A 14,996-nucleotide genomic window follows, 5' to 3' on the forward strand; every position below is an offset into this window, starting at 1 on the left:
CACTTTCCACTCTCATCAATGATTATATTATATAGATCAGTATTATTTCAAATATCCGTATAGTCATTGCTAGAAATCTTACTTGGTAGTATGTACATTTTTTTACCACTAGGTACCAGTATTGGTCTGGAGTTGAACTGCAGTAGACTACTCATTGTTGAATTCATGAAAAACTTATTTCATTAAATTCAGGCATAGGTCAAAATCATTGAGAATTTGTTTTAATTTGTTTTTGTGAGATCATGCCCTAGCTAAACTATAAACCCATCTAGCACAGTTTTTTTTTAATCATATCCTTAATTAAGTAGTAGAAGTAGCTGTACTACAGTGGAAACATACTGCTAAAAAATGATTATTTGTGGAAAAAAACTTTTTAAAAAAAAATCTGTGAGACACATTTTAGAACACTAGTTGAACTGGAGCCAAGAAATTACTTTATTGTACTGCCAGGTATACACCACTGATAAGTGCAACAAGTTGACCTTAAAAACCAGTTACTTGAACAACTTTGTTTAATGGACAAAAATGTCATTTTTCAGGAGAAAAAATGAATACCGTGATGTATTTATCTTGTGTGTTTGACTCAGCAGCTTGTAGTCATCTCAGTGATGATGGACAGGAAAGTGCTTGTAGCAAAGCTGGGATTCAGGAGGAGCTGCTCCAGCACCTGCGCACCTTTTTGCCTTGTGTTTACTGAACACATGGCACCTTTCCACAGACGCAGCAATGTCCCACCTGGTAAATCATCATCATGAGCATAACTTAAAATAAAAGCTTAGCAATAATATTTTGTGTTTGGTTGTGTGCGTGTGTGTGTGTGTGTGTGTCCTACCAAGCAGACTGTCAATAGTCTTCATCCAGCTGAAGATATACAGTGTGTGGTTCTCCTCCGCAGTCAGACCAACAATGTTAGGTGCGCTGTCGCCCTCCTAAAATGATAAGACAGAATGGAGAGTGGATAAAAGCCTTCTCTCACTTTGTGTGTTTCAGAAAACAAGAAGTGATGTGTAAAATAAACAGATGGAAAAGGTTGAAGGTATGTACCTGTAAAATCCGACTTGGCAGAGGGGATAGGAAAAGCAGTGCTTTTTCCATGTTGGCCTGGAATCGAGCTGCTGCTACATATTCTGCTGAGTTCAGCCAGCTCTGAGCAAATGACACTTCTACAGAGGAATAGTGGCTCTGCCTATAGGAGAAGCAAGAGCACAGAAGCTGAGATTAAGAGAGCTGAAATTTGAGATAAATGTTTGGCTTTTTTGACCACTTGCAGGGAAAAACAGCAAGGCCTCGTCCTTGGTAGTTTTGGTGTGCAATGAACTACCAAAAACATTTCAGTGGACAAAAAAAATTGTATTTATAAATATTTATAAATAATTAGGATAGTAATCATTTTTGCTTTAATACTTTTTCCAGCTTCATTAGTATTGGCAATAAGGGCATTGATGTTAAAATTTGTGCAGGAAAGAGTACTGACACTGCTAAAACTAACAAGACTGCCAGAAAAAAAAGATGAAGTAGATTTAGTCAGTGTCATTGTCATGTATGAATGCGTGTGTACACGATTTGTAATATGTAAAAACAGGATGGGTGACTGGGGAGGAGGGTATGTGTAAATGTTTTAGTAATGAAATGCATTAAAATGATAGATTTTATGATAGATAAAAATAGATACTTTATTGATCTAACAAGGGTTATTGTGTTACAGCAGTAGAATAAAAAATGAAAATGACATAGTCTACAATTAATAAGCAACATGGTTACAGTAAAAGTAAAAGAAATTACCTGGCATTACATGCTGCAGAGGCATAGGTTGAAGCCATTTGGGCGTCCCAATAGACACCGAGGATAGTGTCTTTCTTCACATCATCAGGCAGAAGAGATTCACTAGTAGTCTTCAGACCCTTAAAACAATATGAACAATTAAAGGAGTACACCTATTTCAGCAATGTAGCTTTGTTGTTTCATAAAGCTGGTGCATTCAGGGAACACAGACCTGTTTTGAACTATTTTACTTTATTTTACTACTTTTTAAAATGTAACTTTTTTCTACTAAGGACAAAATAATACAAGTTCAGTTCCCCTTTAAAATTGCGGGATAATTTTATGTGAATAGAAACCGTGTGTATATGTACCAGTGTATATCTGTGTTTCAATACCTGAAAAAAAGCATCCCACTTAGACATGGCATCAGGGTATTTAGCTTTACAGTCAGCATAAGTTGTACAATAGTCCTGTACTCCTGCAGGCACCTGCATCTGGACCTGGTAATGTAATAACATACATGATAATATGCACTATATAACATACATTATAAATAATACAAAATGGTCATATTCATTATTATTTAAATTGCAAATATTTGTGTGATGGCATAAAAAAAGTGTAATCTTCTTCGTCTTCTTCTTCTTCTTCTTATTATTATTATTAGTATTATTATTATTGTTGTTGTTGTTGTTGTTGTTGTTGTTGTTGTTTCATTTTCTAAGTGTTCATTTTCAGTTTAAGACAGTACCTGAGCTCCTGCTCCCATGAAGCCCTGTTGTGCGGCAGACAGAAAGGGAAGTACAGATGCAAAATAGTTCACACCTGGAGAAACATAAAGAGGTCATTTGTATTCCCCCTGTTTGTTTTTTATGCATTTGTTTCTTGTACTTACAGGCCCACCAACTCTGGGTAGAAATGCACAAAGGCTCTGCTTCCAGGCCACAAGTTGTTGCACCTGTTGGATCAGCGAGACGCCCTGTAGAAACAACAGATCATTAGCTGTGGTCTTGTTTCTTTGTTAGTTGCATTATTAGGAGGCTCTTTATTCAGTTTTGTACTACAAAGTTTGTTAAATTGTGATGAAAGGATTATTATTGAACAGAATTCCCCCACCGATTCTGTTCATAATTTTTATGGACAGGATTTCTAGAGCCAATGGCGGAGGGCTTTCAGGCTCTCTCTGCTTTTGCGGATGATGTGGTTCTGATGGCTTCATCGTTGTTGCACCTGTTGCAGCCGAGTGTGAGCAGCGGGAATGAGGATCAGCCCTCCAAATCTGAAACCGGAACAGAGTCCCATCCGGGTATGCCTGCCCCAAGTGGAGGAGTTCAAGTCTTGTTTCTTCGCGAGTGATGGGAGAAGGGAGCCGGAGATCGACAGACGGATTGCATGCTGCGGCTGCAGTGATGCGGACGCTGCACCGGTCTCGTGGTGATTCAGTTTTACTGTACTACCTATAGTTTGTTAAATTGTGTATGAAAGGATTATTATCGATTTTAAAAAAAATAATAAAATTATATTTGGACTTCACTTGAGAGTTAACATCCATCCGGAGGGCTCAGTGGCAGCTGCCCTCCACATCGAAAGACCAGTGTGGTTCGGGCATCTGCAAGGATGCCCCCTGGGCGCCTCCTTTGTCCCCCGCCTCCTGGGTGAGGTGTTCGGATGTCCCACCGGATCCCCCATGAAGGGGTCTGTAGCTGGAGGAGGTGGCTGGGGATCATGCTGCCCCCGCGACCCGACTTCGGATAAAGCGGATGAGGATGGATGGATGGATGGATGGATTATTATTGATTTTAAAAAAAATAATAAAATTATATTTTGACTTCACTGAAAGCACATCCATCATGCAGTGGCAACTGTCAGTAGCATTTGTCCCCATGGATCCCATGAAGGGGTCTGTAGCAGCTATCATCAGCCGGTATAAACTCATGCGGTGAAGGTAGTTCCAGGGGTCTGGAAGCAGAATCCCATCATGCACTGGCAACTCAGTCACTTGGCTGGCCGTTTGTGCCCAAAGGATGGGAGCGCCATTTTCTAGAATTACTGCAGAGCTGCTGAGAGACACTGCACATGCCAGGACGAGGCCAAGGACCAGCAAACGCAGCATGACTGAGGTGTTGGGTCTGCAGAGAAGGACAGAGTCAAGAGCAGCTACTCTGGACTGAGAGTTTTCCTTTACATACAGCGTTTATATAACTTCTCTGAATCCCAAAGTCAGTGCATGCAAATCTGCACCCAATCACATTAGTCCATGTGACATATGGCTCACTGGACCCTGACTAACAGATAAGAGAATTTAAGTACATACAGCTGAGTATTGCCCAAACACTCAGAGAATACTGAGTTCAGTGCAAAGTACATCTGTTCATCCTTCGAGCTGATTTGTTTACATGAACCCAAATCCACAACTTTTATAGTGATACCATCAGTAAATTGAATCTGGAAACACAAACCCCCAAATAACTTCTAAGAATTCTTGGAAAAAGTATGCAGATTTTTACCCCCTTAAGTAGCCAAAGATAACACTTTTTATCTGGAAAAACTCATCAAATTTACTTTCACATACACTCACTGAAGACTTCATTAGTTACACCTTGCTCACACTAAGTTGGGCCCCCTTTTTTCATCAGAACTGCCTTAATTATTTGTGTCACAGACTCAACAAGGTGCTGACCATAGCTTTAGTTTTATGTTCTTGGTTGATAGGAGTGGCATCCAGTGTGCTGCTGGAGCCCATCTGCTTCAAGGTTCAGTGGTTATTTGAGTTACTGTTGCCTTACTATAATCTTGAAACAGTCTTTTTTCTCTTTTTTGGACCTTTCTTTGTAAACGCTAGAGATGGCTGAGTGGGGAAATTCCTAAAACAATTCCTAAAAGAGCCAGACCAGCCCATCTGGCACCAACAACCAACACGTTCAAAGCCACTATAACCTTTCATCCCCATTCTGATCCTCGGTTTGAACTTCATTAGTTCATCTTGGCCTTGGCTATCTGCCTGGACATTTAGATATGGACTACATGTCTATGCATGTAGTTGCTGCCATGAGATTGGCTGATTAGAGAATTACCTTAATAATCAGTCAAACCACTGCACTTAACAAAGTGCAGTACAGTCCAGTGAGTCTGTACTGGATACAGAAGTTAAGACTGTTATTGATTTGGTTAATCTGAGTGAACTTTGATGTGCTAATGCTGTCTGGTAAACAGAACATGTCTCGTAGCTTTATGTAACATCATAATGTGTTTTGTAAATGACCGCACTTTGCATGGACAATACAGCAAGGACGAAATCATAACTACAATTTTAAAAAGTTGAGGTGGTGTTAGGAAGTGAACTGTTAGGTAATACTATTTTAATCCAGATTCTGCATTATTCTGAAAGCAAAGCCCATTTTATATGTAAAGAAGGGTAGCAAATTAAAAAGAAATGTCTTTCAGCAATATGGTGGCATGTAAGTCTAAAGTAGCATATTATAAAAAAATGTCCAGTACAAGCTTAAAGGAAACAATTTAACAAATGCACATATCAGCAAAACATTAAAACCAGTTGTTGCTATAAGCCGCCTTTGTGCTGCCCTTTAACTGCACACAAATGCTGTGTTGTAACCTCAAGCTGAGTGTTTTGTCATCTTGCTGTGGATGTGACATGTAAGGGATTGATCCAACTGAGGGACACTCACAGTATTGTGGTGATTTCTCAGACAAGGTGAGACATTTTGACTCTTTTTGGGAACTATTAGATAATATCATTACCAATGCGACTATTGGTATCGAATTGATACTAGCATGATAGAATCAATACTGTTCTATTATCTGAGTTCAGTATGCAGCTCACTGCCAATTTTTTAAATAGCCTATAGCACATTTAAACCACAGAAGGTGACCCAAAGCGCTTTAGAGACAGACACATTTACATTACATCCATCATTTGTACACAGTTCAGTTCTGGGCTATTAATGCATGAACATGGGTCCTTTGGTCTTGTGGGTGTGTCCACTGTGGATCTGGTCTATTCTGGCTCATTCGTGGATGTTCAGATTGGGATCTGAGGAGTTTGATTTATGCAAATTAGCTGTTCTTAGCAGTTTTTTGGGGTGGCAAGATGCACTGTCCTGCAATAGGAGGATGCTGCCATTGGAGGGTGCTAGAGTGCTAGAGAATTGTTTGGTGGATAGACACCTGTAAAAGTAACATTCACAAGGTTTTCCATGAAAACTCTGCATTGCGAAGAGATAATGAATGTATTCATTTCATCTGTCAGTTGTTTTATTGTTGTGGTTAATCAGTTATGACCCATGTTAGCTGCAGAACCCCCCCCCCCCCCCACCAAAGAGTTAATTAGGTCTCTCCAGGTCCCTCAACACCACATTCACTGGTGAGAAGGCCCAGCAGTCCTTCTATTTTCTGTGGAAGGTGAGAAAAGTCCATCCATCCATCCTAACGACAATACAGGGTTGACTATTAAGAGTATCCCAAGCAGCTGCATAACTATCTGACATGGGAACGGTACAGTATCAGATCACAAAATCCTTGCAGTGAATAGTGAAAAGTGAAAACAGCTGAAAGAATCACCAGTTTCTTTCCCCACCTTCAAGGTCATATCCCACAAACTCTGTATTCACAAAGCCACCATCATTGTGTATGATCCCACACACACCCGACACAAACCTTTTACTCTCCTGCCGCCTCACAAGAGGTACCAGAACATCTAGGCCCTCAGTTCCAGTCAGTGCAACGGTTTCTTCCATTAGGCCTCAGAAAGCTCAGTACTCAGGGTCTGGACTGGAAACTCATGCACATAGAAGTGAACACCCTATGAATCAACTAGACTAGTAACATACATACACACTGAAGCAAATGGACACACTTTACACAATCATACTTAAATTGTTGTGTACATTTCTGCACACATAGTGCAATTAAATTTTACTTAATGCCAAATCAAAAGTAGCTTTATATTTTAAGGTAAAGAACCTATAATAACAGAGAGAAAACTGCTACAATCAAATGACCCTCTATGAGCAAGCAATTGGTGACAGTGGGAATAAAAAACTCCCATTTAACAGGAAGAAACCTCTGGCAGAACCAGGCTCAACAAGGGGAGGCCATCTGCAGTGACTAGCTGGGCATGATGGGAGGGAGACAGGCCAAAAGACACACTGTGGAAACCAACCAGGCAACTTTACCATGTAGAAAAACAGCATAGGTGTGATGTTGAAATTGCACTAATTGTTTCTTATATTAAAGGGGAATAAATGTGCTATTAAACGTCTTTACGTTCAGAGAAAGGGGGTTTTGTAAAGTTGGCTGTATGTGGCCCACGATGTAAAAGGAATGTATTCAATTCAATTTGAATTCAATTTATTAGGCCGATTCTGGGCCCCGAGCCTCATGTTTGACACCCAAGACCTAAACAGAATTATAATCCCTTTTATGGCTCTTACACTAACTAGAAGCATTGATGTTGTCCAGTGTAAACTAGCATTTTTAAAACTGATTTGGACCCCTCACCTGCCCAGGAACCAGCATCTCACCTGGTAGCCTACAGTCGAAAAATAACCAAGAATGAAATACCTAACCTGTACTGCGTCGTTGCTCTATTTTTAAGAAAAGGACAGTTTTTGTTTCCATACTTTTCTGGGCTCCATTATGTTACCGTTTGACACTTTTTATTAACAGCTGCGATCTCGCTGTGACTGCAGCAGACATCATGTGACGGAGGAGTGGCCAACGGAAAAAATCAGGAAGCACATCGACGCAAGAAACAAGTCACGAGAAAGGTAAAGTTCAAACTTTTACACAACTCAAGTAAACTTTTAGTCATTCTTGACAATTTCACTGACGTTTTAGACGACCAACGCATTTTTACGAGGCTGTTTCGTATTTTTAAGTTTGTTTGTTTTTTTGCAACGAAAAGCGACAAACATCTTCATACTGACTTCTCTTGTAACTTCATGACTCTTAAACCCGCTAATGTTAAAATGAAGAGCAGTGTACAGGTAACATTAGAACAGCGTTAACCCCAACAAACACAAGTAGGTCATAACTAAGTATTTGCACTTCATCCGTTCATGTTGATGGCATAAAAAAATACTCTGCTGATTTCCGCATTTTTTCCTTGTTGGCAAGGAGACAGAATCAGCCTCAGAACATGCACGTTAGTTTCATTAGCCCTAATCACACTTTAATTTTTCATTAAAGCAAACGAGAAATATCCCGTCACTGTGACAGTTTCTTAGCAGGTGGTTATTTGCATACTAGGTTTCAGTCTTTTTTGAGTCAGGAAGTCTTATGAGGAGCTTGTTCTAAATATTCCTGACCCAACCCTCCTTCACTTCAGGTTGTACAGTATGATATGAGCAAATACCCCATAAGGAAATGCATTACGCACCGGCACACCTTTATCAGACTGTGGGCCTGCGCTTTTGGCCTTGATAGATGGGTTTTTTTTTAAGGTTAAAATATGAAAATCTTTGAATTCTGCAGCATATTTATTATATTTTATTTCACAGCATCGATATCAAATCAATTTTAGCTGTAATGATCATTTGTGTGACTCCCTCAATAAGGTAAGTGTATTAGTTTCACAGTGTTTTGAGTGGATAAGTACCAGCATAAAACCTGTTATTGTTACAGTATTTTTTATTGTTTCAGGTTGATCATGTTTACAGTATCACATTCCAAAGAAGTTAAAACTCTCAACCAGTTCTAGGTCATTAGTTATATTATAAAGTGATTTATTTAAACAACTCCTTCACTTTACTATTTCAGTATCCGTCCTTGCTCCTCACAGCTTGAAGCTTAAGTTTGCTGTGACTACACACACTATACTCAATGTTTGGAGGGTTCATTGTACTTTTAATAAGAGAGTATTCCTGCTTAAAGGAAATAAACTGGCCTCCTCAGAGCTCTGAAATCAAATTTATTAAACACTGTGAGCAATGAGAACACCAGCCGTGTGGCAGGCTTTACTGTGTTGTGTGAGAATAAAACCCCCGACTGAGTTGAGATCATGAGTATTAAGGAGCACCCAGTCACCCCGCGGTATTGTGAAAAATAATAGTGAGCTTCTCAACAGATATTTCTGGAGCTTTGCTGTCAAGATGAAAACCTGTAGAAAGAAGGTGAAATGTCAGGGCGTGTCACAAACGTTGCATCATTTTTGGGGAGAGGAGATCACAGAAATCACTCTGTTTTATCTTGTATTTAATGCTGTACCTAATGTCAAAGATGCCATAAATAGAAGCACAGCTGCAACATCCATTCTTGGAAATTTGCAAGATACAATGATTATACTATATCTACACAAATGCTTTCACCCCGAAAGCCTCATTTTTTTTTTTTTCTACACATGACAGTCACGAGAACAGTGAGCTGACTCCAGATGCTAATTAGATCTCACTGTTAGCTCATGAGCGAGTCGAGTGAAGCCTGTGGTCTTGTGTGTCCTCGTAGCTTTCATCATGGCCTACCAGGCTGGGATTCTAGAGGAGCCCAGTGTTTTGGTTAACCAGATCAGCTCCAACATCCAGAAGATCACACTGCTGAGTAAGAAATGCACACATAAAAAGACATTATTGTCAGCCAGCACATGGACACACTTCAATACAAATAAACAATGTGCTTCTCTGTGTCTTTCTTGCCAGACTCCGAGCTGCAAAGGGCAATCTCTGTGCTGGGAACTGAACAGGACAGCAGCCTGCTACTACAGACGATGTGAGTTACTAGGGCTTGGTTGGATTTACATACCTGGGTTGTTATCAGAAGTATCTTAGTGAAAGTGTAAATGTGCAAGCGTAGAAAATGTTAGACTATTACAGCAATGTTTAATGCAGATTCCATTCACAGCTAATTTTCTCTATACTCTAAATTACTTCTGATTTCTTTTAAACCTATGCACAGTATTATCCCTGCCACCTTTTGTCTTTGTGAGGTCTGAGTACTATTCCCTACTTTAACAAATTAATGCTTTAATGTCATCAGTCAACAGAAGCAGCAACAAGGCAACCACTTGGCAAAGGAGACTGACCGACTGATGAAAGCATTTACTGCACTTCCGGTCGGTCCTGATCAGGTAATGAATTTCTAAAGTCTTCCTCATCTAAAAGGTTTGTCACAGTTAAGCAACCCACAAAGAGCAACCTCCTGGTCTGAAAAATAAACTCACAGGCCCAAAAACTGCAGTTCCTCACGTCCTTGGAGCCTGGCTACAAAATCAAATCAGTCTCTATAGACTTCCGTGTTAAAATGCCCAACTTCACAGCTTCACTGCAGAAATAAACGTGTTGACAGATTGATACAAAAAAATGCTTATGACTTCTTCTTAGCTTGAATTGTTATTTATATATGACATCATAGCGCTTCAGCCTTTCATTCAAAGTGGTTATTTGTAGTTCCAAAGAAAGCATGGCAACATCTAAACGCTCAAAATAGCAGTCCACTGACCAATGAGCATTGTAATCAATCTTTTCTGTAGAATCTGTGGTACCATACCAGACTGATTAAGTACAGACCATAGCTCTGACAAGTCCATTTGTTCATCTGGTTACAATATTTTTGTGTTTCTTTTAGCGTCAGAGAAAGATACAGAAAGAGCGCCTGCTGAACGACTTCTCCGCTGCTCTGAACAGCTTTCAAAAGTCGCAGCGAGAAGCCGCCAGCAAAGAGAAGGAGTTTGTGGCCAGAGTCAGAGCCAGCTCCAGACTGTCTGTAAGTAACTTCCTGTCATCAGATCACCAGGTTGGTGGGTAGAGCATTAAAAGACAGTAATAAAATAAGTACTGTATGGGAGTATGAGAGCGGGGTAAAGCCACTGCTGTAATTGTGAACACATATATTACATCATTGCGTAGATTTAGACGGAATTCAGGTCTTTTGACACGTGTGTGAAGTGCTGTTTAAGAAGTGTTGTGTTTTTCCACTTAGCCATAAACTGGATGACACATACAGGCGATTTTTGTCAGCACAAGTTGTTGTGATGGATAGCAGAGTAGAATATGTTTGGTATCTTATTGAAAACCTGCAGAAGAGAAGAGACTTGACAATTAGACATTCTTGAAACCATAGACCATTGTTTAGGGTTCATTCAAGCTTTGCACTAACAATCCAGCAAAACAAGTAGGTGCTGTACGTCAAGGCTCGCTGGCTTTTTACTTTCAGCAGCAGATTTCACTAGTTTTTGTTGCCACTTTCATGTTTCTTTCTGTTTTCACTCTCTGCTTCCCCTCTCCCCAGCCTGCCGAGGCAGATGGTCACCCTCGCTGAGCGTAGTTCTGGTGCATGTTAAGGGGGTTATCTTTCTCTCCCCACTCTCACAGAGTGCTCGTTCACAAACCTTGTTGGGTTTCTCTCTCCAGTATGTTGGCTTCTGTTGAGAAATTTCTACATTTTTAGAATTCTTATTTTTACAAAAATCCACATAAAATTGTTATTGCACTGTATTCCACCACATTGCATGCTTGAAATAGTCGTAGCTGGTTTCAGTTTCACTCCTGTCTTAAAATTGTTGCAACCACAGGCGTCAGTTCAGAAGTAGAGTTTTACATGAAGCTGTCACATGATTGTGAACCAAAAAGTATCTTTAATTGTGATTGTTGTAGTCACAGATTCCCATGATTGGACCCACTCACAGCTGTGTTCCCTTATCTCACTCTTGCTTATCTCGCTTCACTCAGTTTTTTTTTTTTTATCTGCTGTGCTGCTGATAAGTAGGAACAGTGTGTTACTGCTGCTATGTTTACTAATTTATTTTTGCACAGTAAATAAAGCTGCAAGGTGAATTTATTCAATTTGGCCATACATATATTTTAACAATGAAGTGTTCTGCAAATACTGAATAATTCTTTTTTTTTACTTATATATTGCAGCAAAGCACATTCTGTACTTACTGAATCATTTCTATACCCATAATCAGGAATAGAAAGACCTCTGCAGATTTGCAACATGAAGATTTAAATGTGTTCAATTGCCTTCTAGCAGGGTGGTCAGCCTGAAGACAGCTTTCGAAATGTTCCTCCTATACCGAGGTAAACCCACTGTTTCTGAACAGTATTATTATTTCTGCTTTTTATTATTATAGTAAATAATGTTTTAACTACTCTCGTTGCATCTGCATGCAGTGATTCCCAGATACAGATTCAGGAAGACGCTGTCACTGAAGAAGATCTGAGACTGATTCAGGAGAGAGAATCAGCTATAAGGCAGCTGGAGGTAGGGATCAAAATCGAATGTATCGAATAGCTGTGCAAAAAAAATCCACAAACACAAAGTCACAAACATACTGTAAGTGCCTCTTGTATATGGACTGGCTCTCTTGATTTTTAGTCTGACATCGTAGACATAAATGACATCTTCAAGGACCTGGGCATGATGGTCCACGAGCAAGGAGACATGATAGGTAAGAATAAGTTAATGCTGACAGGTGAAACACCTTCACATTGACAGTTTACAGCTCGGTGCAGGATTGTGTGGTTTCTACTCTTACTGCAAGTAAATTATGTATTTTGTTTTGTTTCCTGCAGACAGCATAGAAGCCAACGTGGAGAATACCGAGACCAATATCCAGAAAGGGATGCACCAGCTGGCACGAGCTGCAGACTACCAGGTAATGTGACAGAGATATCATAATATATGATATGACAGAAGTAGTGAGGAACAGGAGTATGAAAAGACAGATGAGCTGTGATAAATGCTAGAAAAATGAGATTTTAACTTAGATCAGTAAAGCTACACTGGTTGTTAGAGCCTGTTTCTGTAAAGCAGAATGTGTGCATGACTCTACATCATTTAATCAACTTATTAGTTAGATCATAAAGGAAAAAAATCCAAAAACATTAAATTACTTTCTGCTTATTTTCCTTCTAGCAAAGCTCCCGGAAGAAGATTTGCATTATAGTCATAGTGTTGGTTGTCGTTGCTGTTGTAGTAGGACTAATCATCTGGGGCTCCTTGAAAGCCTGAGGGCTTTCTCCTCCTCCTCCTCCTTCTCCTGTGTTTATCACCATGGACCAAGGATGAAATTTCATTCTTAATCTTTTTCTTCTTCAAAAACTGACAGAGGGGGGAAAAAAAGATTGAAACGCCATCTGTCTTCTCCTCTGTCTTTTTTTGAAGCTTTTTAAAAAAAATCAATTATGTTTTTAAGATATTGTAGTCCTCACTGTCAGGACTACAACCTTGTTCGCTGTAAAGCAAATCTAGCTCTGGTAGCTTTATTGTCATGATCAGTGTCTGATTTAGGCATGGTTTACTTTGAAATGAAAGACTTTATTGTTCATCAGCTTGTCAGATGAAGGAGGCGAGTATTCGTGTTTAGCAGCAGTCATTGTTGTTGAGTACGTCCTGCCCTAACAATGTCGAGTCGCTCCAATAAGTTGAATGTACACAGTACACACAACGCTTTTGGGTGCAATAAAGCAGCATGTTGGTAGGGGATGTTGCTGCAGCTGCCTGTTTTTGTCTGGTTACATATGCAAATACTATAAGTTTCTCAGCAATAAAGCAATTAAGTGAAGTATGTAAATTAAGTGGAAATGAACAAGCGGTAGGCATAGGTTGCAGTAAAATGTAGCCAACCTACATTCAGAATATTTAAAAACATTCCTCTGAGGGGCAACAGTGTTTTTATCTGTTGTTTCCAATATTTTAAATTAAAATTATTTGTTGATTTTTATTCAGTCTTATGTATAACAAAAAATAAAAGCAAGTGCAACTTTGATCTTGCTGTTAAGACGTTAGACTACACTCCAAATAACAAGGGGAACGGTTTGTTATTATGAGACCAATTCTGAAAAAATTGCAGCGCTGTGTAAAATGTAAGTAAAAGCAGAATGCAGTGAACACAGAAAACGTAGCCAACCATGAAAAAATGTTTTACCCAGCGTCCCATTTTTTTTTTTCAATAATCAGGTTTGTACATTCAGTACGGGACTTATTTCTTTTAGCTTGTCAGGGAAATCCTTTTCATGGAATTTCACTGCCTGTAACACAAAGGATTGAAGTAAAATATTTACAGTAAATAGTGGCAAGTCAAGTAATACACAGTGAGAGCATTTGTAGGTTATTTGGCATTCACCGGTGGTTCTCAGGAAAAGGCATCTAATTGAGCAAATTACGTAAGAGCTGAAGGAAAGTTGTCACTATTTTCTGTGAGAACTCTCTTATCCCTTGTTTTTAAAAACAAATAATTAGAAGACCAATTTTAAAGCAAAATATACTAATGCAAAGTATCCTAAGTTACCTTGTATTAGTAAACACTAACACTGTTGTCATGCTTCTGTATTTGAACCTGATGGAAAATTCTGAGCATGTGTATATTTTTTTTTTGTGTGTGTGTGTGTGTGTGTGTGTGAACTGTCTTTTATTTGCTGAATAAAAATTCTGAATCTGAAGTGTGAAGAGTGATTTTTAACCAAAATTGTAGGATACTTTAAACTAGATTATGCACTTTCTGAGACTGTTGTACTGCAGACCTCACTCCGTTGCTTACTGCTACCAAGTTGGAGGTAGAAAAGCTGAAGTTAGATAGCAAATTGTTTTTAAATATATTTTTTTAAACTTTATTTTGATTCACTTTCCTTTTCAGTAACATACAGAAGAAGGAGGCGAAAATGAGCAGGGGAAAAAAGCTAGGTGGTGGTGGTGGGGTAACCTCAACCCATGAACAGTTTCGTTTGCTTTGTCTTTTTCATCGTCCTCTTGATCTTATGACCCCTTTGTGATTTGCCTCCCGTCATACTCGAGCTGAGACAGATTCAGTGTGGTTTATATTAAAAGGTGAAATTTTCCCAATAAGGACTAGGAGGAGCTCTCCTCTTCACTTCCATCTCACTGTAGTGCCACCGGCAGTCCTTGCAAATTGATTCTTTTGTGAAACTAAGTAAATTAATAATCTCCCAGAATTAACTACAATCTTTTATTTTGAAAATCTAAGCACTTTGTTAATTCTCTGAACTGAATTGAAATTTAAAATTTCACAAAATAAAAAAAATTCTTGGTGGGAAAAAGAGATTTCGCAGCCTCCTTTTCAGTTCCTGTAACTGTCCCAGGGCAGTTTTGAAAGAGTTCAGTGTTGTACAATAATGTTGTTGTCAGCTGAAAAAAAAATCCACAAAATTTAGAGCAGTTTTTGAATGTATTTATTAACATTATTATTATTATCATTATTATATACCTCTGGTTAGTACTGTTAGTGTCTGGTACTGTTCTGCATCAGGATGTGTATGAGAGAA

The 14,996-nt window shown here is 39.1% G+C and overlaps 2 protein-coding genes across 4 annotated transcripts; one reads left to right on the forward strand and one right to left on the reverse strand.

The window, feature by feature from the left end:
• Positions 1–411: 411 nt before the first annotated feature.
• LOC116332311 (protein LEG1 homolog) lies at positions 412–3,937 on the reverse strand. The gene is made up of 9 exons (XM_039599071.1): positions 3,596–3,937; positions 3,303–3,477; positions 2,657–2,746; positions 2,513–2,586; positions 2,157–2,261; positions 1,783–1,901; positions 1,045–1,186; positions 833–929; positions 412–735 (listed from the first exon to the last, which is right to left on the reverse strand). Exons 1-9 carry the CDS (start codon positions 3,872–3,874, stop codon positions 584–586), a joined length of 1,233 nt encoding a protein of 410 aa, XP_039455005.1. The 5' UTR covers positions 3,875–3,937; the 3' UTR covers positions 412–583.
• Positions 3,938–7,442: 3,505 nt separating this feature from the next.
• On the forward strand, positions 7,443–14,156 carry LOC116332262 (syntaxin-7). 3 transcript variants are annotated; one of them, XM_031755147.2, is made up of 10 exons: positions 7,443–7,547; positions 9,223–9,315; positions 9,414–9,483; positions 9,751–9,841; positions 10,339–10,476; positions 11,746–11,792; positions 11,886–11,976; positions 12,091–12,163; positions 12,288–12,370; positions 12,631–14,156. In XM_031755147.2, the coding sequence occupies exons 2-10, from the start codon at positions 9,231–9,233 to the stop codon at positions 12,724–12,726; spliced, it is 774 nt and encodes a 257-aa protein (XP_031611007.1). In that variant the 5' UTR covers positions 7,443–7,547; positions 9,223–9,230; the 3' UTR covers positions 12,727–14,156. The 3 variants fall into 3 exon arrangements, with proteins under 3 accessions (XP_031611007.1, XP_031611006.1, XP_039455268.1); XM_031755146.2 differs by having other exon boundaries at positions 7,444–7,547; positions 11,743–11,792; XM_039599334.1 differs by having other exon boundaries at positions 7,488–7,547; positions 9,126–9,315; positions 11,743–11,792.
• The last annotated feature ends 840 nt before the right edge of the window (positions 14,157–14,996 follow it).

The sequence above is a fragment of the Oreochromis aureus genome, linkage group 15 (assembly GCF_013358895.1).
Source record: "Oreochromis aureus strain Israel breed Guangdong linkage group 15, ZZ_aureus, whole genome shotgun sequence".
NCBI lineage: Eukaryota > Metazoa > Chordata > Actinopteri > Cichliformes > Cichlidae > Oreochromis > Oreochromis aureus.

Excerpts from the sequence above, each read along its gene's own strand:
- LOC116332262 (XM_031755146.2), top strand. The coding sequence starts at position 9,231 with ATGGCCTACCAGGCTGGGATTCTAGAGGAGCCCAGTGTTTTGGTTAAC. Across the intron at positions 9,484-9,750 it reads AGCCTGCTACTACAGACGAT|TCAACAGAAGCAGCAACAAG; the intron begins GTGAGTTACTAG and ends TAATGTCATCAG. Across the intron at positions 11,977-12,090 it reads CAGCTATAAGGCAGCTGGAG|TCTGACATCGTAGACATAAA; the intron begins GTAGGGATCAAA and ends CTTGATTTTTAG.
- LOC116332311 (XM_039599071.1), bottom strand. The coding sequence starts at position 3,874 with ATGCTGCGTTTGCTGGTCCTTGGCCTCGTCCTGGCATGTGCAGTGTCT. Across the intron at positions 1,902-2,156 it reads AGTGGGATGCTTTTTTTCAG|GGTCTGAAGACTACTAGTGA; the intron begins GTATTGAAACAC and ends TATTGTTTTAAG. Across the intron at positions 930-1,044 it reads TGCCAAGTCGGATTTTACAG|GAGGGCGACAGCGCACCTAA; the intron begins GTACATACCTTC and ends TTATCATTTTAG.